The 23,593-nt window shown below is 51.0% G+C and overlaps 7 protein-coding genes across 7 annotated transcripts; 3 read left to right on the forward strand and 4 right to left on the reverse strand.

The window, feature by feature from the left end:
* Nucleotides 1–127: 127 nt before the first annotated feature.
* Nucleotides 128–1,457, forward strand: ABOM_005456 (uncharacterized protein; the record flags this gene model as incomplete). Its single annotated transcript, XM_022532585.1, has 2 exons — nucleotides 128–716; nucleotides 823–1,457. The coding sequence occupies 2 exons, from the start codon at nucleotides 128–130 to the stop codon at nucleotides 1,455–1,457; spliced, it is 1,224 nt and encodes a 407-aa protein (XP_022389482.1).
* A 2,888-nt stretch (nucleotides 1,458–4,345) lies between these two features.
* On the forward strand, nucleotides 4,346–6,024 carry ABOM_005457 (esterase-like/phytase family protein; the record flags this gene model as incomplete). Its single annotated transcript, XM_022532586.1, has 2 exons — nucleotides 4,346–4,641; nucleotides 4,716–6,024. Coding segments are annotated over 2 exons (1,605 nt in total), but the record flags the coding sequence as incomplete, so codon positions are not given.
* A 476-nt stretch (nucleotides 6,025–6,500) lies between these two features.
* Nucleotides 6,501–11,915, reverse strand: ABOM_005458 (uncharacterized protein; the record flags this gene model as incomplete). The annotated part of the gene is made up of 9 exons (XM_022532587.1): nucleotides 6,501–6,704; nucleotides 6,757–7,482; nucleotides 7,536–7,696; nucleotides 7,769–7,880; nucleotides 8,775–9,248; nucleotides 9,303–9,755; nucleotides 9,816–10,496; nucleotides 10,573–11,226; nucleotides 11,289–11,915. The coding sequence occupies 9 exons, from the start codon at nucleotides 11,913–11,915 to the stop codon at nucleotides 6,501–6,503; spliced, it is 4,092 nt and encodes a 1,363-aa protein (XP_022389490.1).
* Nucleotides 11,916–13,610: 1,695 nt separating this feature from the next.
* ABOM_005459 (glycoside hydrolase family 16 protein) lies at nucleotides 13,611–14,967 on the forward strand (the record flags this gene model as incomplete). The annotated part of the gene is made up of 4 exons (XM_022532588.1): nucleotides 13,611–13,740; nucleotides 13,797–14,348; nucleotides 14,408–14,605; nucleotides 14,699–14,967. 4 exons carry the CDS (start codon nucleotides 13,611–13,613, stop codon nucleotides 14,965–14,967), a joined length of 1,149 nt encoding a protein of 382 aa, XP_022389489.1.
* Nucleotides 14,968–15,750: 783 nt separating this feature from the next.
* ABOM_005460 (OPT family oligopeptide transporter) lies at nucleotides 15,751–18,180 on the reverse strand (the record flags this gene model as incomplete). Its single annotated transcript, XM_022532589.1, has 3 exons — nucleotides 15,751–17,681; nucleotides 17,740–17,907; nucleotides 17,964–18,180. The coding sequence occupies 3 exons, from the start codon at nucleotides 18,178–18,180 to the stop codon at nucleotides 15,751–15,753; spliced, it is 2,316 nt and encodes a 771-aa protein (XP_022389520.1).
* Nucleotides 18,181–19,542: 1,362 nt separating this feature from the next.
* Nucleotides 19,543–20,667, reverse strand: ABOM_005461 (Clr5 domain-containing protein; the record flags this gene model as incomplete). Its single annotated transcript, XM_022532590.1, has 2 exons — nucleotides 19,543–20,482; nucleotides 20,537–20,667. 2 exons carry the CDS (start codon nucleotides 20,665–20,667, stop codon nucleotides 19,543–19,545), a joined length of 1,071 nt encoding a protein of 356 aa, XP_022389492.1.
* Nucleotides 20,668–21,586: 919 nt separating this feature from the next.
* On the reverse strand, nucleotides 21,587–23,555 carry ABOM_005462 (rRNA 2'-O-methyltransferase fibrillarin-like protein; the record flags this gene model as incomplete). Its single annotated transcript, XM_022532591.1, has 5 exons — nucleotides 21,587–22,664; nucleotides 22,716–22,984; nucleotides 23,038–23,219; nucleotides 23,280–23,372; nucleotides 23,441–23,555. The coding sequence occupies 5 exons, from the start codon at nucleotides 23,553–23,555 to the stop codon at nucleotides 21,587–21,589; spliced, it is 1,737 nt and encodes a 578-aa protein (XP_022389518.1).
* Nucleotides 23,556–23,593: the final 38 nt, after the last annotated feature.

Consider the following 23,593-nt stretch of genomic DNA (forward strand, 5'->3'; position numbering starts at 1 on the left):
CAACACACACACACACACACACACACACACACACACACACACACACACACACACACACACACACACACACACACACACATACACACACACACACATCAACTCAACCCACTATTTCCCAGCCCCGACAATGCACGTCCTCAGCATCATCCTGCCTCTATACCTAACCACCCCCACCACAGCAGGGCTCCTCAAACCCCGCGCAACGTACACAGACTGCACAGACTCGCAACAGCAACTCGTCTCCGCGGCAGTGACCAGCGCCGGCCAAATGGCGGCAGCAGGGGCAAGCAGCCTGCGCTCCAACAACGGCACCTCGCTCTTCCAAACCTTCTTCAAGACCGCCGACGCCAGCTCCATGGACCAGGTCGCCAGCGCGCTGGAGAAGATCGCCGAGGAAGCATCGCAGCCCGGCGGCGGCGTCGTCACCTACTCCTGCCAGCCCGGCAACATCAACTGCCAGTCGGGCTCGTTCACCACGACCGCGTATGCGAGCACGGATGGGACGCGCGGCCAGGTGAATACCTGTCCTGCGTACTTTGATTTGCCGGCGTCGTCGGATGATTGCACGGTCCTGGACCAGAGGACGTCTACGTTGCATGAGCTGGGTCATACCAAGGGCGTGCTGGGCAATGAGGTGTATGGGTATCGGGAGATTATGAATATTGATACCCAGACGGCGTTGAGTAATGCGGAGAGCTATGCTTTTTTTGCGAAGTGTGAGTGTCTTTTCATTTTCCTTCCTTTTTTGTTTTCATTGTCATGTTTTCTTCTGAGTCAGTTGAGGTAGAAGGGAGATTTTTGGTAGATGCTAACTTGATATAGCTGTGTATCTTGGCTGTGACGGCCAATCTGGTCAATCTGGTCAATCTGGTCAATCTGGTCAATCCGCATCTCAATCAGGTGGCTCAAGTAGCGGACCTAATACAAGTGGCACACCAAGCTCGAGTAACTCGGGCGGCTCAAGCCCAATGGGAGGCTCAAGTAACTTGGGAAGCTCAAGTAACATGGGAAGCTTATTCGGAAACTCCGACAGTCTGACCGGCTCTAACAGTCCTATGGGTAGCTCAGAAACCATGGGGAACACGATGGGAAGCTCAAGTAACATGGGAAGTTGGGGCAACATGGGAAGCCCGTTTGGAAACACAGGTAGTCTGACTGGCCCTGGCAGTTCCATGGGAAGTTCCATGGGGAGTCCATACGGCAGCTCAGGAAGCCCGTATGGAAGCCCGGGCAGTTTGACTAGCTCGACTAGCCCCGTGGGAAGCTCTTATGGGAGTCCATATGGAAGCTCCGGTAGTTTTACTGGGTCTGATAGTCCTATGGGGGGCTCGATGGGAAGTCCGTACGGGAGCGCAAGTGACATGGAGAGCTCATATGGAAGCTCGGACATGGGCGACCTGGGAAGCTCAATGGAAAGCCCACCGACTGTGATTGATACGTGGGCTCAGATACTATGAGTGGTATGGGAAGCGATTCCTAATCGTCGAACTGTTTAGATCTTATATAGAAAATATAGATTTTCTAGTATTTTGAATAGCTTTATCATTTTTTTTTATTTCAACTTCAGTTATTCAACACACACAGAGTGGCCTTTTGGAAGCCACTAGCAAGTCTAGGACGCAAGTAACCAAGGAACCCTGTAAAGTGCACTCCATGGAGCACTGTAGATTGCTGAGAGACCATGTAAAGAAGGCTATCAAGATGGTAAGACCGAGTTCGTTCTCGGATGGAATCGCATGAGCTGCTCATCCTACACCAAATTCTGCAACTAGGAGACTGGAGAGAGAATGTCACAAGCCGAACACAACCCAGATGTGCCAGTTTTAGACTGAACCCGCGCAATATTGTTCGAGGTTTCCATACGCCGCCACAGCCTCCCTCATCTTCTGGATCATGGGATCAAGGGCTTCCTGTAGGGTAGATTGGGCATTTGTGTCATCCCTACATGCGGCAAACCAACGATCGTGGTATTTCTATGTAGTATGAGGATGTGGACCACAATAACATTCTTTTATATATATAAAAAAAGGGACGATTCGGGCCTTGTGCACTGGCTGCGGCGCGTGAAAGATCCGCATGAAAGCTGCAGGCCTCTTTCGGGATCTTCTTTGAGCTGGCAGAACATGCGAATTTCTTGTTCAGCAACGCATCGGAGGTTTTGGCGACAGCGTTAGCTACCTAGAACCTCAGTCGGATTAGATGAGTCCTGTACTTGTAGCACAAACAGAAGACTTGCAGGGTCCCTTTGACCATTTGCCCCTGTTGGAGTTGATGGATGGGTGCGACTCGCCCCCGGATGTATGGCTGATGTTTTCGTACACAAATCGCTGTCCTGAACACCCATGACGATTGAATCAGCACGACTATTTCATCTGTTGAATTGCAAAAACAGGTCGGGCTAGCATGATTTCGTTTGGGCCGCTGTCAGCATGGGGAAGTCGCATCCATGAGCCGATCCATGCATCAGAAGCCCGGATTGTATTGTAGCGAGACCGAGGAAAGGATAATAGGCTGGCTTGCCTATCTGTCGATTGTCCAGGCCAGCCAAACTTGCTGCGAATTGGCGGCAGTCACAGCGACTACGAAGTCAATCACAAGTAAAGGGAAACGTAGCAGCATATTGAAGTGGGAAGTGAAGGCTTCAAATGGTGAAAAAAGACTGCCGAGGTGGGAGCGCGAAGTTCAAGGTCAGACTCATTCGTCCTCCTAGGGCGGCGTAAACAACGCTTCATATAATACTCAGCACTCCATCCTGCTCATGTTCTAAGCCAGTCATATGACCAACTATGCATTTGCTATAGTAAAGAACACTTGTGGAAGGGCGTGTCATGCTCTGCAACAGATTGCCCGCAACTCGCTGAAGAGGTCTCGGAAATGTGATAGGACAAAACGCGATCGAACGAGAAACCCTATCTAATTCAGGAACAGGGTTCTTCGGGGAATCAGGGGCTTCACAGTGCTAACTTCTATGGAATACATAGAGTGGCACCCGCTGGACCTGACCCTGAACCCGCTTTGAATCCGCTGATGTATGGGTTGGCGACCAACAAAAGATCACGCAGGACTACAATGGCATTGTGGCCAAGTCTCAGGGAACAGGCATGCGGCCGGCCCAATTCTTTGTGGGAGTGACGTTGCCATTGGTGGCATCCTGAGATTACTTAATGGAGGCATATCCCAGTCATGGATACCAGGTGGTAGGTAGGTGCTGGCCATACTTCCCACATCAGACACTCTAACCATCTGTTACTAGGAGGGCGGCTCCTGTGTCGCAATGGCAGGCTATTTTCCTCAGGTCAGAGATCCCCATCTACTCAGCTGGTCGTCTTGGGCACCCCATAAGAACTGACAGGCCTACTAGGTCGCCACGGCCGGGATCAAAGCCATGGACACGATACTTGGCCCAAGCTTTGCCTGTTCGGACATCGACAGATACTGTGAGAGCTAGAAAGAGAATTACCTTCGGGCTGCAACTTTACCTTGCTCTCTACCTCTGGGTGCAGTATTGAGTCACTCGCGCTGTTTGGCACGACACATAGATCGGATATGTTTAGTCCTAAGAGCGCGGCGGTTTCGCGGTAGTTTATTTCTCGCTTGGTTATTGTGCTTCGCTGGCTTGCTTTGTGTTGACCTAACATATGACTATTTAAATACCGGATAGTATATTTACTGTCTTTTGTCTGACGGTATATATTGTAACTACGTTATGGCTTTATCCTATGTGGATAACCTCTTGGAACCCATTATAGGTTAGATAATCACCCGTCCATAGGAATATATAATTAAACCCCATCACATCTTCCGTATAAACAGCCTATACCATAGTAATAAATAGTACATATAAAAAAAAAAAAGGTAACCTCCACAAGAACATAGGGCTCACCCAGCGCGGACACCTGAGGCACCCATATCAAGTGCCTGCAAAGCAAGCAAGCATGCATACATATCATCACCCCAAACCGCGATAGTCTCCAGACTAAATCTCCAGACTAAAAAACATCAGCCAGGGTCCCCCGCAACGTCATTGGCCTGGCAGGAAGGAAGGTAATTAAACGCTCCGAGCGAATAGGAAGCACACCTGCCACCACGTTGATCTTGGCCTCTCTCGGAGTACCTTTTTTCAGCTGCGATTCTGTCCCGCCAAAAGGGTAACTCACGAACGAGGCATGCGCTCTGGATTATCGTCATCCGCGTGGGATATTTATTTACGGATTGATTGCCTTTCATTTCCTACATGTACATACAGACAGACATCCCTTCGTACTATTAGTCTTTATCTGTTTTTCTTGACTGCGGGTGCAATAGTATTAGCTTGAGGGCTATTGTTCAGTTGTCCGGTGGCTAGTATCTACTAGTATTTCCAATGAAACTGCCTACATTACTGTCTGCACTGCTCTGGACGGCGGCAGCAGCAGCAGTAACAGCCAAGTCCACCGTCGTCAACCAGACCACCTGCGGCGGCACGACCTACGCATACACCGGTCTGGAAGGCTACGGGTTCATCCCGTCCAACGCAACGGACAAGTATGGCGACACGATCGGCGGAATCGGCAGCTCGATAGCCATTGCGCCAGAGTCCTGGCGCCGAACCGGGCGAGACACGTACTCAGGAACCGTCTATGCGCTACCTGACCGCGGCTGGTACATACATACAAATAGAACCAACCCTACACCCAAGGATGGATACATGTAACAGTCGCAGCTAACACCGCCAGGAACACCAACGGAACCCTAAACTTCCAACCGCGCATCCACAAAATCGCCCTCACGCTGACCCTCGCGCGCAACGCCTCAGCCAAAAACCCCTCGTCCCCGAACCTGCGCCTCAAATACCTCGACACGGTCCTGCTCACCGGCCCCGACGGCGTCCCCACCACCGGCCTGGACCCCGACGTCACCGGCGCCGCGTCCTACCCGGGCTACCCGCCCCTGCCGGCAGCTACCTATGTCGGCGACGGCTTCGGCGACGCGGGACCCGGCGGGAGGCGCATCTCCCTGGATCCGGAGGGCCTGGCCATCGACAACGACGGGGCGTTCTGGGTGTCCGATGAGTACGGGCCGTACGTGTACAAATTCAGCAAGGAGGGGACGATGGAGCTGGCGATCCAGCCGCCGGAGGCGATCGTACCGCGTCGGAACGGGACGGTGAGTTTCAGCGCGGCCAGTCCGCCGGTGTATGACCCGGAGCTGGAGGTGAACCCGGAGGATCCGCAGACCGGACGGAACAATAACCAGGGTCTGGAGGCGCTGACTCTCTCGCCGGACGGGAAGACGTTGTACGCTATGATGCAGTCGGCGCTGAACCAGGAGGGCGGGCCGAAGAAGAAGAACCGGCAGCCGGCGCGGCTGCTGGAGTATGATGTTTCCTCGGGCAAGCCGGTGTACAAGCACGAGTATGTTGTGCTGCTGCCGAAGTATGACGATTATACGAAGAATGAATCGGTGGTCGCGTCGCAGTCGGAGATCCACATGCTTCCCACTGGGGATTTCTTGGTCCTCTCGCGAGATTCTGGGTTCGGGCATGGCCAGGACGAGACAAGGTCGGTGTATCGGCAGGCGGATGTGATCTCGATTGCGAACTCGACGACGGATTTGAAGGGCAAGTATGATGGTGTTGGGGCGAGTGTGGCTTCTTCCAAGGGCGTGTTGAAGGACGGCATTACGCCGGTCGAGTACTGCTCGTTCTTGGATTATAATGTTGAGTCGCAGCTGGCGAAGTTCGGGCTGCATAATGGTGGATCGCAGGATGCGTCGCTGTTGAACGAGAAGTGGGAGAGCTTCGCGCTGGTTCCGGTTGAGCCGGAACAGAGGAAGCGTGGCTCGGCGAAGAATGAGTATTTCTTGTTCAGCTTCAGCGATAATGACTTTATGACGCAGGATGGTGAGTCTTTCCCTGGTGTAGATGTAGAAGACTTTAAGCTGACTAGATGCTTAGGGCACATGAACTTTGGGCGGTACAAGTACGCCGATGAATCGGGTTACAATATCGATAACCAGGTGCTGGTCTTCCGGATGGAATTCTAAGGGTCTCCAGATCGTGTATATATTCCCTGATAGATTGGTAGATCGATGTTGTTGTTCATCAACATGTCCATTCAAGCATTGGATTAACAATATATAATAACCGACATGTGGTCGGTCTTCCGATTGATGCCTGCACCGAATACAAGTACAAACGAAAGAATCAGGTCTGGAAAAAGATGACTTGGCCGAGAACGCCCATTCCATAAATGCAATCTTGACGTGCCTTAATCAACAGAACTTTCATAGCATAGTAGATTAAATGTCCACTGACGTGATAGAGGAGACCACTAGGGCCCAAACTGAACGAGAGCATAATGGCAACCAGATGGATCAGCTAAATTAATAGTGGAGAGATCCCCAGTCAAGGTGTGTAATCTGCGTCCAACGTTTCATAACCCATGACAGAATATTTGCATTTGCATTGGTATACCTATATGCAGCCACAAATGGGTATTCCATGTGGGGAAAAGCAGTCACTAGTTGGCAATGTTAATTGCGCGTAAAATGTCGTCGAGGGACCATCCTGGGCCACCAGGAACGATTTCAGCCCATACTTCCTCTGGGACTGCGCTCTCGCGAGGAATCAAACTCCAGTTAGGACTGGGTTCTGTCTTGATCCATTTGAAATCTTCAACCTGGCTCCAGTGGTCTTCACTGTCCGGGTGGTCGTGATCCAACGCCTGCAATGTGTTAGCGGGGCGGCAGGAAAGGAAGCATTGCCCAGTCACATACATATACTCTTGGTATCTGGGCAAATCTAATATTGGTGCAATCCTCGATAATCGGATTGCTGGATGCGCTTAGGTAGACATCCACATTGGCACAGTTGTGCATGCGGAATTGGCGGCAGGTGACTACGATAGTACTGTTCTCCACATCGGTGATGTGGGCTGGACCATTAATCTGCCCGCAAACCAGCAAGCTCTCCTTGACACCCTTGATCGTCAGACTGGCATAGGGCTTTCCGTTGGCAGTTGGGATGGACATGTCCACGACGCAATGGCGCAAGGATGTGATGGAGGCAGGCACCGTAGCGGTTGAACCGGAGGACGGAAGCATGATATGGAGCCCAACATGGTTGTGCACGGATACAGATGACACAGCAGTGGCCGCGAAGGTCCTGCCCTTCTCGTTTTTCGGCTTTTCTTCAATGTCGTCCACATCAATCGTGGGGATAGCTGGGAAAGAGGTCGGGGCGATCTCTGCTCTCGGCTGCAGGATGCGATCGGGCTCATTCAACGGCGTGGAGGGATAGTTGGGGGTCTGCGCGGCGGATGAATCCACTGAGGATGTCCCCGGGGAAAGGTATCCAGGCATACTCCGACGGTGGTAAACGATGTTGGCCGCATCCGACAAGGAAATCGCCGAAGCATTCTTCTTGGTCTTGAAGCTGAACTTAGGGCGTGGCTCGACCGTCGCCCGAGTTTCACCCAGCTTGTCTTGGAGGGCCTTGATCGCCTAGACGATGGATCAATACAAGACACGCGTCAAGGCCACATTCTACAACCTACTTCCGCATATATCCGCTGGTCATATGTGGGAATATAGCTCGCTGCATCCTTGACTTCGTTGGACAATCGGGCAATGCCAGCTAGGCAGTGGTCGGTCGCATCCGTCCGCTCTCCTCCCACAAGAGAGGTATCCGCGAGACGGTCCATCTGTTCTTGCAATGCTACAGGAAGCACGGGTGTCAGATGATCTCCGACTGTGCATAGAGGATCACAGTCCATCAACTAGGTCATACCAGTGATCTCATGTTGAAAGTAACGGAAGAAGCGCTCTTTCAAAGGGATCTCAGATTTGAGAATGGTCTGATTCTCGGCCTGAGAGGGCCGACGGGCATCGCGAATCTCAGACTGAGACATGACAATAGATGTAGTGCGGGGGGGTAATCAAATGAAAGGGGAAGAAGGATGTTGTTGTTGCTGTTGCTGTTGTTGTTCAGACTTGAACGACTGCAGAGTTCCCGAGGCGGTCCGCGTCAGAGTGAACGGATTGATGACGTCGTCTTGAAGGCATATATATCGAAGCCGGTTTGACTTGCGTCCACACGGCAAAGGCCTTTCACCCCTTACTGCAGACGTTGCTTGGGATGAAATGTAATCTGCACCGAAGTTGCTAAAAGCCAATGCGAATATTAGCTCATTCCAGCTGCACGCAATCCTCAGGTGCTGGACTTGACAAGCTGCAGAAGCTCCGACGGTCGATCACCCGCACGATCCACCAGGGGCAGAAGGGAACTGGGATGGGGTAACTTTGGGCACGACAGAGTCTCTATCGGCCCCCAATAACGAAGAACATACCTGTAGTAACCTCTTGTAACTGACTAACCTCCTGTCTTTGACTCTGTTGTTTTCAAGTGACGGTCGATGATCATGGAACCCCCTCGGGGCTCGGGACCTCAATTATTCCGGGGAAGCTCCCCCGCACTAGTCCGGTCTTGGTAATGACGTGCATGATCCATCCAGCTCCCGGGCCTCAGGCATTGGTTTTACCGTTTGTGAACCAACTACTGGTGTGATCTCACAATATAGGCATATGTGATGGATACAGAAGTATACTACTTATTATTGATTTATATATGTGATCCTCCACAATCTCATGCCCCAGAATTAATGTGGAAGCAGTCTTGGTATCTTCATCGAACATCATGTCGATGGTAGCTCAGCCAACTTGCTGGTGATGGATATGTACCCATCCAGCTCAGGGCTCTGTTGTTTGGACAGCAGTGAAGCTCGCCGGAGTTGCACATCAGCCGTGGGCCGCTCAAGGATTAGCCGGTCAAAATCAGAGCGCAAGTCATAATCTTTAGATGTCTGGGTCCCCTCGTGCAATCGCACCGCCCGGAGCATCAATTTCCCATTATCCATCCAGAAAAGAAGAATTTCGTCATCCTGTGGGAAGGCCAAGCTCAAGTAGCCGGGTCGGAAAACCGACGAACTGATCTTATGCGAGGCTTTCTTGACCCGAGCCACACGCGTAGGCCCACTAGCATTGGAATCGAACAAGTAAATCTGGTTCATGCCGTTCGCAATGGCAAACCGCGACCCGGAGCCGGACTGGGCTGCGTGCGTTATGCGGGTGCTATTTGGGTCTTTCAGCATGTCTTTATCGGCGACTGAGGATGATTTGGGAAACTCCTTCTCGAAATACGCAGGTAGGAGAACTGCATGGTGAACATTATCGTAGAACACGCAGGTGAGGTCCTTGTTGTTAGTCGTTCGCTTGTATTGTTAGTCACGCGTGCAAAAGAAAGGCTAGGATTTCAAGGGACATACGTGAGAAAGCCTAAACGACTGCGATTTACCAGGAACAGTATCCCACCGTTTCAGGGACAGGTCCCACACATCAACATAGGCATTGCAGTCAGTAAGGTGTGTCGCAATGACGAAGTATTTCCCGTCAACCGAGAATTGAAGCTTTCTTTCAATAATCGCTTCTTGCCCTCCTGGAGTACCGTCATTTCCTAGGGGTGAAGCGATGCGCGTTGGAGCCGAAGTCATATCATATAGAGATGCGCTGGGGTCTCCCGTATCACCGAATGAGACTCGTACAATACCGCCCGCAATGATTTCGTAAACGCGAACCTCGCTTTTGAGGGTAAACGCAATGTATCGGTCATCGCGAGACATAACCATATGGATAGGAGGTAAGGATGGGTCGTGAATCTCGATCGGCAAATGAGCTTCGGCACTGAGGCCAACACCCTTGAATACCAGAAGCTCGTAATGCTGTATGCGTTGTCAGTTCTGGTCAAGTTGCATGGAGGCAGATGGGTGAAGGCCGTTTACCTCTCCAACAGCGGCTATCACGGCGCAGCGCTGGTCTCCGGCGGCAACGTACTGCACACCGGAAACATCGTATCGATAACTTCTTGGCTTCTGTGCTCCTGCAGTAGGTGTCTCAAACCTGGTCACCCAATTACTTCCAACACCCCAAAGAAGAAGGCTTCGGCCTGACGCAGAGAAGCAGAATCTGGGCTCACGAGGTAAATGGTTCTTCTTCACTGACACCCGACGAAATATGGAAGAACCAGTAGAGAAGGGTAGAGAGACATTTTTCAGTTCTCGCGGGAATGACTTTGTGGTAGACTTTTCATATAGATGATCGGTTTTGCCACGCGCCAAAAATGAGGCATGTGGGTCGGAGGGTGTAGTAGGAGAATGCTTGTTATTCATCGCACTGTATACTGGCTTGAAAGTTGCAGGCGAGATCGGACTCCATGCTCCGTCGCCTGAGTCTATACGGACGGATGAATGGCTGGTGGAATGACTAAGGGAGCTCGAGGAGGTCGTGTCTCGAGACATAGAATCGGGAAAGGAGTAGCTTCTGGTACTGCCCGATTCGAAGCCGATGCGTGGTTGGGAAAGCCTGGCGGATTCCACCATGCGTGCATGCTGTATTTTCGTGTTTGTTGGACACAAAGGGCAGTAAATATTTAAAGTTAGGATCTGGGAGTTCGCTCGTAATTGCTGTCCCGATGTTAAACCTCCGCTGCTATCATAATACATTCGATTCAGAGATCGCGTCATGAGGGAATTTGCATACCTCGCAAGCGTTTTTATCCATTCGCTCCTCCAATAATGATTTGGGAACTGAATGGACGGCAGGGCAATCCACCACGTAAAATACTTCATCTTGACGGTTTGATTGATTCGCTTCTTGGAGCGGTGAAAGCTGCAACCACTCGGTGAGATTCTGTTGATAGTGGTGCGAGGTGGCCTCTAGCTCTCCGTTGCAACCCCACAGTTGGACTCTTCGGTTGATAAGCCATCTCACCAGATGACTCAGGGATGCTTCGCAGACTTCCCTGATACGAGATAGCTGACCCCAAGTATCCCGGATTCTTCGCGTTTGGAGGGGTGGATGAGCTTCGGAATTCTGGCTTAGCACAACCGTCGCAAGGATTTGAAGCGGAGGGGCCGTGAATTCATCGTTGAAAGCCGCCAAGACTGTCTTTGCCAGCTTCATTTTGTTCTCTCGCGTGTGTTCAAAGGTATCATCCCCGTCCAGTGCTGCAGCAAGGCTATCCCCTTGCTCTTGGGATATACGGCGGCGATCGATATGGGACTGTACCATGGTCGCCTCGGCAGCCCATAGCATGTCAAACAAAGATAAGAAGGGCGTTGTCTGATCGGTGTTTTTCTTCAACAGACCCGATAAAAGGTCTGTTAGAGTCTCGGTGTTTCCCAGTAAGGAGTTCTATCATGCGTAAGCCGAACTTGCTCCCAGGAAGGGCTACAGAGATACAAGTTAGAACTTACAGGTTCCATGGCCGTGAATTTAGAATTACTTCCCTGCGACGCAGAGAAAAACAGATGACTTTTAGATGACGAATCGGAGGATTCTATACTATCGATGACTTTTGGCAGCAAATTGCTGACCATAAACCTGTCTGCACCGGGCAGCTCCGGGTCTTGCCATGCTTGCCTGATCGCACGTTCAAGATTGAATTTCATCTCATGGCGAATGCTTTGGCCTCGCAACAGCAGCAGTCGCGCACCGGCGAGTAACGTGAGGGCGAGAAAGTGTCTATATTTGACCAGCTCCGAGGCGATTGGTTTGGTGCACGGGAACAACTTCGGCTTCACCTGCACTAGGTACATAAGGGTCGAGAAGATGACTTCGGAGGGGAGTAGATATGAAGTGGAGGAGGGGTGGCCATCGTCAAAATTCGTTAGCCCCTGCAGATAGGTTCTCTGCAGGTCAAAAATGGCTTTCATCCAGAACACGGCGTGCATGAGATGCTCGACTTTGGCGACATCGGAAGCATCTTCCGCTTGAAAGATCGCGACATCCGTGGCATGGTCACCGATGATTTCCCTGACGATATTGGTTATGTCACGACGCCGTAGCTGTTCCCACACTGCTGCCACGAGTGGATGTGACATGGGGCAACCGGGGGCAGATCGGCCACCAGCATACGAGCGATTCAAACAGGATTTTATTTATCGCGACGCTGTTGAGAGTGTAATTCGGAGCTGAAAGTCAGACTGCGACGGAAAGCTGCGACCGCGTGGAGAGATAGGGGGTTGTTGAGAAGGTGGCATTGTCCGCGACGGATGACAAGTCCGAAAGCATGATGGAATCTGGATGAAAGGGGAGAAAAGGTGCTGCAAGGCTATCTCAGCTGACGCGAGGCTGCGTGTCTCGTCTTACATGGACAAACGTTGTCCCTGTCATCTTTCCCCCTCCCCAGCCCGGATGAATTGTCCAATCACACTGCTTTAAACCGTGCTGCAAGGACCTTCGCACATTGATCGGCCACCGGAAACCTTTTTGTGTGGGCGGAGAATCTCAGACCGTTTTTCTCTCGTCGGCTTTGTGTCGGGTTTTGGGTATGCATCCAGAATGACTTGTCACAATTCAACCTCCAACAATGCGGAAGGTTTGTTGTTTGTTTCTTTGAAACGTGACATTTTGTCCAGGGTCACATGAGAATGCCCAACACAACAAATGACTTGGTGAAACCCTACAAAAGAGATTTGGAATTTACAATCCATCTCCGTCAGATGGTTTCAGAACGCAATACAATGCATGGAAGGCCGAGTGAATGTTTCAGAGTTGTCTTACTCTCTTGTACGGTCCTATAGTGCTATACTAGATAACTTAAACTCAATAACCCCTGTCCCAAACTCTCCGAGAAGCAACTACTAGTCTCCTCCACTGACCTCAGGACCCAGAAGTGAGTTGAATTCGACCCTCATTCTTCGTGCGGACAGGTTGGTAATCCCTTGCTTAAACCCAGTCCAGGTGAAGCTCTGATCCTCTCAGCATTTCCAACCGAAGCGAGCGCCTACATTCCTCGCAGAACCTTGCCACGGAAAGCCACACGTGGGCTGCCGTAACTCAGGCTCGTAACTTCCGACAGTATCTCAAAAATGCACTAGCCACTCAAATGTGTCAGATGAGGTCAATGTATGCGAAGTCGCTTGATCATACCTACTTCAGAGCTTAGGGCTGGACAGAACGATAGAGTTTCCTACCGGCTCACGCGAGCTTGTTCCACCGAAACCAACAGATGAACCGACCAAGTAGAATGTACGGTGAAGGGGAAAAGGAAGGTGGGCCTGTCTATGACCAATTCCTGGACATTGCAGCCAGAGTTCTATACGCAAGTAGGCGAGGATAGTAGAACAGACAGAAACACCTTGAACCCCGTCACCGTGTCACAAGAGTACCCGAGTAGCATATACGACTTGTTGAGGTCGTAGAGAAGTCTTACCAGCGGCAACATTGTGCTTTTTATCTCTCAACATGCTCTGATGACTCACTTGAACAGTACTATTTGAGTTATTCCGAGGCATTTTTGCTGACTGTCAGTCAACCAGTGAATGTACGAAGCGTACAGTGAAGTTCAACTTGGCTTCAGATGACCCGACTAAAAATAGCCGGGTAGGACCGGCAAATTCACTCTCTGAGCCATGGTCTATAATAGAAGACACAGAAGCAATGGATCTCTTTGTTCTGCAACTTCCTTACACTCTTTCATCCATTGCCTTACACTCTTTCATTCGTTGTCATATTAAAACAACCTTATCGCCTGGGAGATCGTCCCTGGCATCACTCTCATTTCGACGACATACATGCGTGAAACCATGTTCGCACAGAGTATGGGGTTCTCATGCTACATCATGGCCATGGCCATGACCATCCTGCTGCTGCCTTATCTGGCAGATGCTCAAACCTTCACTTCGTGCAACCCCACAAAGGCTAGTGAGTGATACCTTTACTGTGACAAAATCCCAGGGTCGACGATCTAACTTCGACAGGCTGCCCCAAGGATCCTGCCTTTGGCACCTCAGCTACATTCGATCTTACCAAATCGCTCCCTAACAGATGGAAGTCTATTGGGACGGTCACCCAAGACCAGGACGGCGTGGCCTTGACCGTTGCAAAGAAGCTTGACGGTCCTTTGATCCAGTCCGACTTCTACATCATGTTCGGCCGAGTGGAATTCACCATCAAAGCTGCACCGGGTACTGGTATTGTCAGCAGTGCGGTTCTTCAGTCAGACAGTCTAGATGAGATCGACTGGGAGTGGCTTGGTGGGGACAACGCCCAGGTTCAGACGAACTACTTTGGCAAAGGCGATACCACCACCTATGACCGTGGTGCCTTTCACCCAGACCCTGGGAACCACGATGCGTTCAAGACGTACACGATTGACTGGGATAGCAACCGGATTCTCTGGCAGATCGATGGCAATACCGTTCGTACATTGGAGGAAAAGAACGCCCACGGACAGTATCCGCAGACGCCCTGCTTCATCAAGGTTGGCCCTTGGGCAGCGGGAGATCCCTCTAACGCCCCGGGAACGATCGGTATGATATGTGAATCCTGAGCCCTAGTTTATGAGCATCTAACTAAGCTTAAACACTAGAATGGGCTGGTGGCCAAGTTGACTATTCTCAAGGACCGTTCACTATGCACGTGAAATCGATCAAGGTCACAGACTACTCAACTGGCTCTGCGTACGAGTATACGGATAAGTCTGGCTCATGGAAGTCCATCAAAGCAATCGATGGTAATATCAAGGGCGACAGCTCGGGGGCTGCAACAGCATCGTCATCTTCTACAGGTTAGTCTGCCATCCATCACCTTACACTTCGCCACGCTATCTGAACATGACCTTCTACCCCTATACTCTCCCTCAAACTGACGTCCTCCCAAGTCCTTTCTGCAGCAACTCTATCAACCATCTCCAAGATCTATGCCACGGCCTCGCTCACTTCTTCAGCCCCCGGCACCTCGCCTACGACCACCTCGGTCCACAACAACAGCACCGCCTCAAACCCTACATCCAAGCCCGGGTCGCCATCCACGTCACCATCCTCACCATCCTCGAACCACCCACCGCTAGCCACCGGTGCAGCAAGCAAGAGCTCCCTGAACAAATACCTCACAGTTCTGCTCCTGCTGGCAGCCCCCTTTGCAATCTGAGCCCAGCGTAGCACTTCATCGGCTACTGCTCGGCAAAAGAACACAATTCCCTTCGTGATCCACCCATAGACCTCCCTTACCGAATGCTGAGCATTCAATACTATTCCTTTCTCGAACCCCATTTTACTATAGTATCCTTCTTTCAGGAAATGTCTATTATCCACCTGTACAAACAACCAACCAATGTGACTATTACGCACAGAAAGAACTTCCCAATGTAGGAATTAAACAAACACAGTCCTTGATCGTTCTACGTACTACCATAGATTCAGAATTCGGGGCTAGTCAACTGCTTAACCATGGTAATCAATGGCTATTCTGCACGTTCGCCAGCCCACATTGAAGATCGTAATTAGACGTGCGTGGCAAAGTGGCATCGATTGGTAGAGGAGCATTTGGCCCCCAGGTCAAGCAAGTAGCCGACGGTTGGGCCTCCTGCGCGTGGAGATTTAGCCTGAAAGGTGGAGATGGATTCGTAAGGCTATTGTTTTAGCGTGGTTTGGGGGATAACGTCGGTCGTGGACTTGTTGGGAAGGTGGTTATTATGGGGTTGTATGGTATGTTGTTATAGTAGATTTTCGTTTTCCCGGGTGGGGGATTGTTGGGGTTTAGAGTGAGAGGGATTCGGCTTAAATGGCGTGGTTTTATTGTATGTGCTCAAGGTAGGGCTTCGGAGGATATTCATCATTTGGGAGTATCTACTTCAAATTCTGCATGGGAGGTATCTTGTCTTCGTGCATGTACATACGTGCAGTGTGCAGACTGGCAAGACGAGTGCTTCATTTACAAGCAATGATCCGGATTACCATTTGGGTTTCCCCACCACGTAGGGAACGGGCGTTCCTTACCGGCAGCCCCAAGCACCGCAAACGAGAGAATGAAGATGATAATCTGAGACCCTCCGTCCATCGCAGCACCAATGAGGTAATTGTACTTGTTGTAGATCTCCGGCAGGCGGCGTCTGAGCCAGAACTGCGAGAAAAGACCGACAACAATGGACGACCAAATCCATGATGTGTTTCCATAATACGGACTGCCGGCGTACGAAACGATGATCGCTGTGTTGAGCGGCAGCTTCCGTAGACAAGGGATCACTTTCTGTAAACCCCAGTGCAGGATTGGCAAGGCAAGACCGATGACTAGACAGAGGGGCACGATGAGATAACGACTGCTGACGCCGTACATCTCCTTTGCGAGGGCCCATGTGATTGCCTGGGTATTAAGGCCTTGCACGGTTGAACCGCTCCAGACGCTGTTTCCCTGTGGATCGAGGAGGATCTCTCGTTGGGAGCTCACAATCGTGGTCATCACGACGTAGTTTAACCCGGCGCCGAGGAGAGTACCGTATATTTGAGTGGCGAACATGATACGGTGAGGGACTTTGGTGTACTGCCCGATTTTGAGCCAGTTAGCCAAGTTGACGGAGAGAAGGATGCACTGGTGGGACCAGCTGGCGAAATAGAGATTGGCCAGCGGGCGGCCGGGATGAAGGGCACCTGCCACCATCTTGGACAGCTGGTTGGTGGAAACACCCGTTCCGTAGAGACCGTAGAGTATGCAGGAGAAAGGCGCAATGAAGGCGCCGAGGAGAAGCGAAACGATGTAGCCCCAGACTGGGAGAGTGGTTTCTCCTTTGATATTGACAATCAGTCCGGCGACAAAGGACAGGACGAAAAGAACCAGGTACCACCACATGGGGACTTCCTTATACTTCAGCATCGCCTGATAGTGTGGATCCGGTTGAGTCCTGCTACGTGCCTGTTTCCATGCGAGCACCATGTCTTTGCCATAGAAAATGAGGACGTGGGTAATCAAAGCACCGATGGCCAGGTTCTGAGTGAGATAACCCCAGACAGTACTCGAAGTCAATGAGGGCAGGCCGACCTCCTTGAGCTTGCTGAAATCAATGGTTCCATGACTATTTATGACGGCTGACGTTGAGAACTGTGTGCCATTGCTCTGGAACAGAGAAGTGGACATGAACGGGAAGGATTTGGCATCCCAGGCATTGCTGTAGTAGAGGCCGAGTATAGCAGCATACAGAATGATGTAACCAATCCAACTGTTCAGCTGTTGCTTGAACGGCAATGAAAGGTAGGTGCTCTGGATATATTGCCAGTCCAGCGAAAAGTTAAAGAGGCCCATACCTTCGTTAGACGAAGCGCCCCCAAAGATCGTAGAGAAAACGGTCCGAGTGTGCTTTGGCGCGTTCATGGAGGCGAGACAGAAGATGGAGATACCCGAAAGCCAAGTCATGATGTACGCGGGAAATAATTCCCACACGGCGGTAAGTAACAGAGCCCAGCCAAACTTCGTCAGGCGCTCTTTGTTGGCCCGCCGGTCAAAATGGAGATTCTGGTAGAGCACCACCTGAGGTAAAGTGGACCAGTACACCATTTCCGCAGGGTAAACAATCAGCGGCCGCATCACACCTGCGAGGACAAACCCACAAAGGGCCATAGAAAAGGTTCCCAGGACCGCGGTGGTTGCGGTCACACTTCTATCATAGAAAAGTCGTTCCACGGCATATATCTCTACACCATTGAGGCCGTTGTTTCCAGACGACGCAATTAGGGCGGCTACCACATGCTCTTTGATGGTAAAGCGCTGCCCAAAATTAAGAAAGCTGAGAACGGTCTGTAGCCATTTCCATTTGAACCTATCAGGCCGGGGAGTAAGACGGGCCCATGCTTCACCAAAGACATAGACGAGCACTATAGGTAAGTGGGTAAGTAGACAGCACGGATAGACGCAGAAAGGGGAAAGGCCTACGTTGCAGAAAGACCGCAGATACTTGAGCTTGATATGGCTTGAAGACGTAAAGCATGGTGATCACGCTCGAAAGCGCAGTGAACACTGAGCCTAGGATGATAGAACGAAACGTGAGAGAAGGGTCCCCATCATCTCGGACGGATACAATGAATTTGGATACATCGGCGCCTGATGTGAAGCATTAGCTGCGAGTCAGAGGAACCTGAGGTTACAGAATCGGTTACCATTTCGGATGACGGGATGTCCTTTCACATATAAAGCATCATCGTCGCCACCCCGAGACCCTAAGGACTCTTCGCCATCCGTTTCGCGTGGGTGGCCCGTTGCTTTCTGTTCACTGACCGTCGCATATGGCTCGTCCGATTTATTAACCCGTTTTGTCACCTGAGAGCCGTCCGAGACTTCGCTCCCATCGACGGGAGCTTCCACATAGCTGGGCATTTTGGCAATGCCGAAGCGAGAAGAAGGCGGGCCAGGAGGGGATGAAAGATAAGAGAGGTTTTAGATAGCTCCAGAAATGGAGAGACTATGGACAGCGGGCTGGACTCCCATTTTGATCTATTATACTGAGACATGCCGCAGTTTATAGCCGGGGTCCAACGGTCTTCCGGTCTTCTCGCATTGTTCAACTTGCTGCTACTAAGTCCAATGGTGCGATTCGTAAGTTGAATGATAAGAGGTCCCGTCAAGGTTCGGTTACATCCAATAGATGATGCGATTTTAATCGCAATGGTGAAATCCCCGTAGTGCAGCATTGTGTTCCCACCCGGGTGTCCCCGTGGCCAATTAAGCTCCCGGCCGTAGATTAACTCCCATGATGATCATTTGCCCTAAGATTGTGTTCCTCCTTAGTAGAACGTCTTAAGAGGGCTTCCCCGCCACCAGGATTGGTTCATTCCAGAGACCTTTTTTTGCCCAAACGTCGCACGGGACGCGTTCATGTCGGGAGTACATCCGAGATTTAATTTTACCGAGTCGGGGTTCCTCGTGTGGAAGAAATGGGGAATCTCGAATAGATCCTAACAGTTGAACTCTTTTGCCCAGGATAAAGACAAAAGTGATGGCACCAAGCCCCGTAAGGTGGCCTGCGCCAATAGGCCTTAATGCAGACGTCTGGAAGTGGATCGTCTAGGAATAATGCAGTCAAAATACAAAAGGTCATTTGCAAAAGAATATCCGAGACTGGCCATCACTTGATCATATGTTCGTATCCTGGACACTCACCCACAGTCGCACCCTGGTATTCAATCATTACCGCCACCCGACATTGGAATAGGCGAAGGTGTACTACTGATGATTTTGGAAACAACAGGTCCGTTGACAGCGCGGATGAAGCTGACTTCTATACTCACAACCCCCAAGATATATTATTACCCCTGGCCGCTGAGTCTCATTCAATTGGACGTATGAGCGGATGGCCCCGTGCATAGGGGCCCATGGATTTTTCACTGTCCAGCTGGCCCCGCAGTTGGAGTAGAGTGCTTCCTGATAGCAGCTGATTACCAAGAGACGACTTAGATGAGGTGAAGAGCGAAGGACCAATATCTGCGTCAAATAGAGAACTCTACCGTTGTTGACGGCGCACATTATGACATATACCGACTGCCTTAACAAAATTGCGATCCCATGAAACCATCAAGTACCCCATCCATCAGGAGATCGCCGACAGAAATCGAGTCAAATTCCAAGCTACCATTGGCTGTGCTCACGAGATCAATGGTCATAAGAGAATCCTGCAGGAGGATACCATGCATGCATTGAGCTAGGGGATCCGATTTCTAGCTCGTCCATATCGTACAGGCATCAAAGCATCTCGAAAGACAGGTAATCGACTCCTCCTGGCTGCTGCTTCATTACCTTGATACGTGCGGGATGAAGGGGATAGAGCGAAAGTGTCTCTGGTCGCGTAGCTGCGGGTGGTAATTCACCGCTGTCACATTGCAGGACGTGCTGGTGACCTAACACTGGCATTGTCTCGTCATTTTTGGACATCAGTGTCAATTCTCGGTATTGTGATAATGTGGTGAGACTGAGTAAGAACATGCGACCGGTTGTCAATAATAGTGCGTCACGGTGGGTGTCGTCCCAGCCGGAGACATGTTGCTTCATTAGATTCAGAAAACAACCCAGGAATAGGTCGCTACAGTTGGCGAATGCTTCGTTGTCGAAGGTTAAGTACTTGGATAGTAGTTGAGTCAAGGGATGCGACATGTCTAGAACGATGCCACTCAGCTGGCAGGTATACTTTAAGAATGACCATCCCAAGCTAGGCGAGATGCTCATAAGCTGGAAAGCGGCCATAAAAGTTTCAGAGGTGAGTAAGGGGCTTTCTGCCTTTAGGTTGGCTTTGTAGGTATCGAAACAACCGCCTAGGAGTTGAAAGCCAGCCTGTACCTGTCCGCCTCTCAGGAGTATGGTAACTGTGGTCATCTGTGCCAGCCAGTCGCTGTTCTGAAGCGACGCCATGAAGGTAGGCGACGTCTGCCACCGCCCGCGCGCTGAGTTTACATCGACGTACTTGCCCAGAATCTTAAGGCAGTCTAGCACCTTCTGCTGATGAACTGGTGCTCCAAGACCTGGTGCCACCGTCGGCAGCGCAGGCCGCCGGGAGGTTATCGACCGAGCAGCGTCGCCTACGTGTGCATGTGGTGTCTTCCCCTTCTGGCGCTGGGCATCATCTTTACCATACCTAACGTACTTGGTGACATGCCATCTTTTCAGCCGCGCTTTGTACATACGCGCACTGTGAATTTAATGACTCAGTAGACATGGCGATGGAGGCAAGCATCTGTCTTACGTAGCTTGGAACTGGTGCTCTCGTCGCATGTGTTCCATGACTTCTACAAGAGGCTTCTGGCGGTACAGGCTCGTGATTGTTGCCCTATGTTCGGCAAAGTCCGCCTCCGTGGCCCATTTGGTTGTCGACATCCTGTCTCAGAGTGTCCTAGCTTGACGACTTAGTGGTTGAGTGGCTGCCTTAGTGCGGGGGTGGGACAGGAAGAAGGCTTTGGCACGATTGGTGTATGTTTTGACAATGAATTCGATGCTTAGAGCAGAGAATTCCGTGGCAGTCGCAGAGATTTTGATGTTGACGGACTCACCGCGGTGGGAACAGTGCTGATAATAGCCTCCCTCGACATTGGGGAGGACGTCACTGGCCTGAGGAAAGGCTGAGCAGCGCACTGCCCGCCAACACGGTATTAAATTGGCTAGGACGCTGGCGTCAATTAACAGACCGATGCTGCCGCCAGTTATCCACAGCCACCACATCTTTCCGGGATTAGTGCCAATGAATCCACACCTTTCCTTATACCCCTGTTCCTCGCTTAAATCGTTCCAGTCAGATCTGTAAGAATTGCCGTGGAAGGCATCGACACATTTATCTGTGAGAAAATCGTTGGAAACCATCGAAGTGCCTCCATTGAACTGGAATGTATGGCCGGATAAACCGGCCATCGATCCGATCCAGAAATCAAGCATTCCAATGGCAGAAGGAAGTTGGGGTCCAGAGAGTCAACCAATGTTGCAGATACAAACGCGGTAGTGTGTCCATCACATGGCCAACACGTGCCTCGAGCGTACCCTGTAATTGAGCCACGAGATGGAGGGACGGATCCATTACAAGTTGTAGGGCATAAAAACAAGAAAATATTCAACCAAGTACCAGTTGCTATTATATCTAGGCCCAACAGGGGTACGTATCTCTGTATCTCTCGAGAATGATGAAGTAAAATCATACAAGCGCCCAGAAGAACAACTATCAACACTATATGGACATCATAAATGATGGTAAGACAAATCGAAGGTTTGCAAGCCTAATAGCTGACGAGGGTATTTGAACTTCAACCTAATAGTTCATCACAGGGCCACCAGCCCCGGGACCAGGCTTCTCTTCATACGGTCCATCGTATGCAGTATAATCGTCTAACGATCTATAGCCTTGGGGAGGTCCAGCATCGCGCCCACGGCCTCTGCCACGTTGGCCCCCTCGGTTTGAGTGCCCTCTGCCTCTGGAACCGGACCCACGTCCACGTCCACGGTATGATCCGCCACGGCGAGGACCGTCGTCGTGATGATGGCGGCCACCATGGCGTGAGTGGTAGGGTGCTGGCCTTCCTGGTGGGCCTTCCTGGCCAGTTCCGCCTGAGTTTGCGTATGAAGTGTCTTCATCACGATCTTGCGGATGACGTCTCTTGTGATTCTTATTCAAGAACTGGCTTTCCCACTCTCCTTCATTGGGATTTTGTTCTTCAACCCGCAAAACCACTTTCTCGCCAACCACTGTTTCAAAAGTGAAAGCTTTATCAGCAGGCACAGGGTGCCAGTTTTGTATTTTGCCAGCGTCAATAGGACGGGCACCTTTGCGCACAGCTAAGACTACCACGGGCTGTGGGTTTTCTGTGTAATACTTCTCTGTTGCTGGGACAGGGGTTAACCGAGCAGCCCAGACTCTATGTTCAAAGACTGCAGTGCCGGTGACCTTCCACTTCAGCTTCTTGCCAAGGCCACCAACCTTGTCTAGAATGGACCGAGGCGCAGGGCGAGGCGTGATTAGTATACTGTTAGCCATGTACTTAAGGTCATTAGAATCAGCAAGCCCCGAGGGCAGCATTGGGTTCAGTGTTTGACTGATCAAGCGACTAGAGTCCGCATTTGATATGAGGTACCCAGTGTAGAAAATGGTGCGCTTAATGCACAGTGGGCCATACGGCGACTTTGTTCCATTGGCTGACCGGTTGCGGACAGCATCGTTGTGAGAATTGATCATACGTTGTATTTCGGCTGTTTCAATCACCGGCGACAGAAACGCAGCCCCTTCTGCTACCTGTATCACTTCCGCATTAACTGCTTTTCTGGGAGAGGGATTCTGCGCAGTCTGAAACCTCCGGTTCAGCTGCTCAAAGAACTCTCGGAAATGTTTAACACTGGGCTTGCGTTAAAAGCAAAACTGATAAAGATAGGGACATCGAACTCACTGTTTCACACGGTCCTCGTAAACACGTATTTCGTCGGCCTGGTTATATGTGAGAATAAGGTCTTCAAGAAAAGATTGCTTGAACTCCATGGTAGTTGAGAACCGCTCGCTGTTTGGTCCAACTTCTGGCTTGAGGCAAACGAGGTCAAACTCCAGTTTCCTACTGTCAACTATGCGCCTGACAAGGCTTGCAAAGCCGCCCTCACTTCGCCCAGTGAGTAGCACTGTCAAAGCGTCTTTCTGCTGCATGCTGAGCTTGACCAATTGTACCTACGATCTATCAGTCCACATGCTAGTCTTAGTTCAGTGTACGTGAGCCGCACGATTTGCTCATTCCACCATCCTTCCCAGCCCCGAGATTCTTCTTTCTCAGCGCCTTCTCCGGTGGCAGCAAGTAGATTCGGGTCATGCCACCATCCCCCGTTTGCGAAGCTCTCGTAGGCTTGAAGAAAACCGATGGTCGGCCCGTTCCATAACTGCGGATTAGGGAGAGGGCTCTGGAATACTGAGTGATATTAACCCCAAGGCCCATATGTGTGGTCTCTGCGATGTTGTTGAGTCTTACATGTGTTATCGAAGTCGTAGACATGGATCGCTTTCACCTGCGGCACGGCTGTTGTGCGGACAAAGACAAGGGAGTTAGCATTTAAGCCATAAGCTATGAAGTACAGGGACATGATAACTCACGTGGCAGATCTCGATTGATGATTGACCATCGTCGCAAACCTGTAATAGTGCGTGAAGGGGAGCGTTGATATTCCTGGTTCAGGGACCCGTTTGCCTGGCCGCGCGCCATTGCGGCAGAGTGATTCGCAGCTACCACGGCTCTTGCAGACTTCATGTTGTTGCGCTGACCTCTGAAATGCTCCTGGACCACTG

Source organism: Aspergillus bombycis, assembly GCF_001792695.1.
Source record: "Aspergillus bombycis strain NRRL26010 chromosome Unknown contig00038, whole genome shotgun sequence".
Lineage (NCBI taxonomy): Eukaryota > Fungi > Ascomycota > Eurotiomycetes > Eurotiales > Aspergillaceae > Aspergillus > Aspergillus bombycis.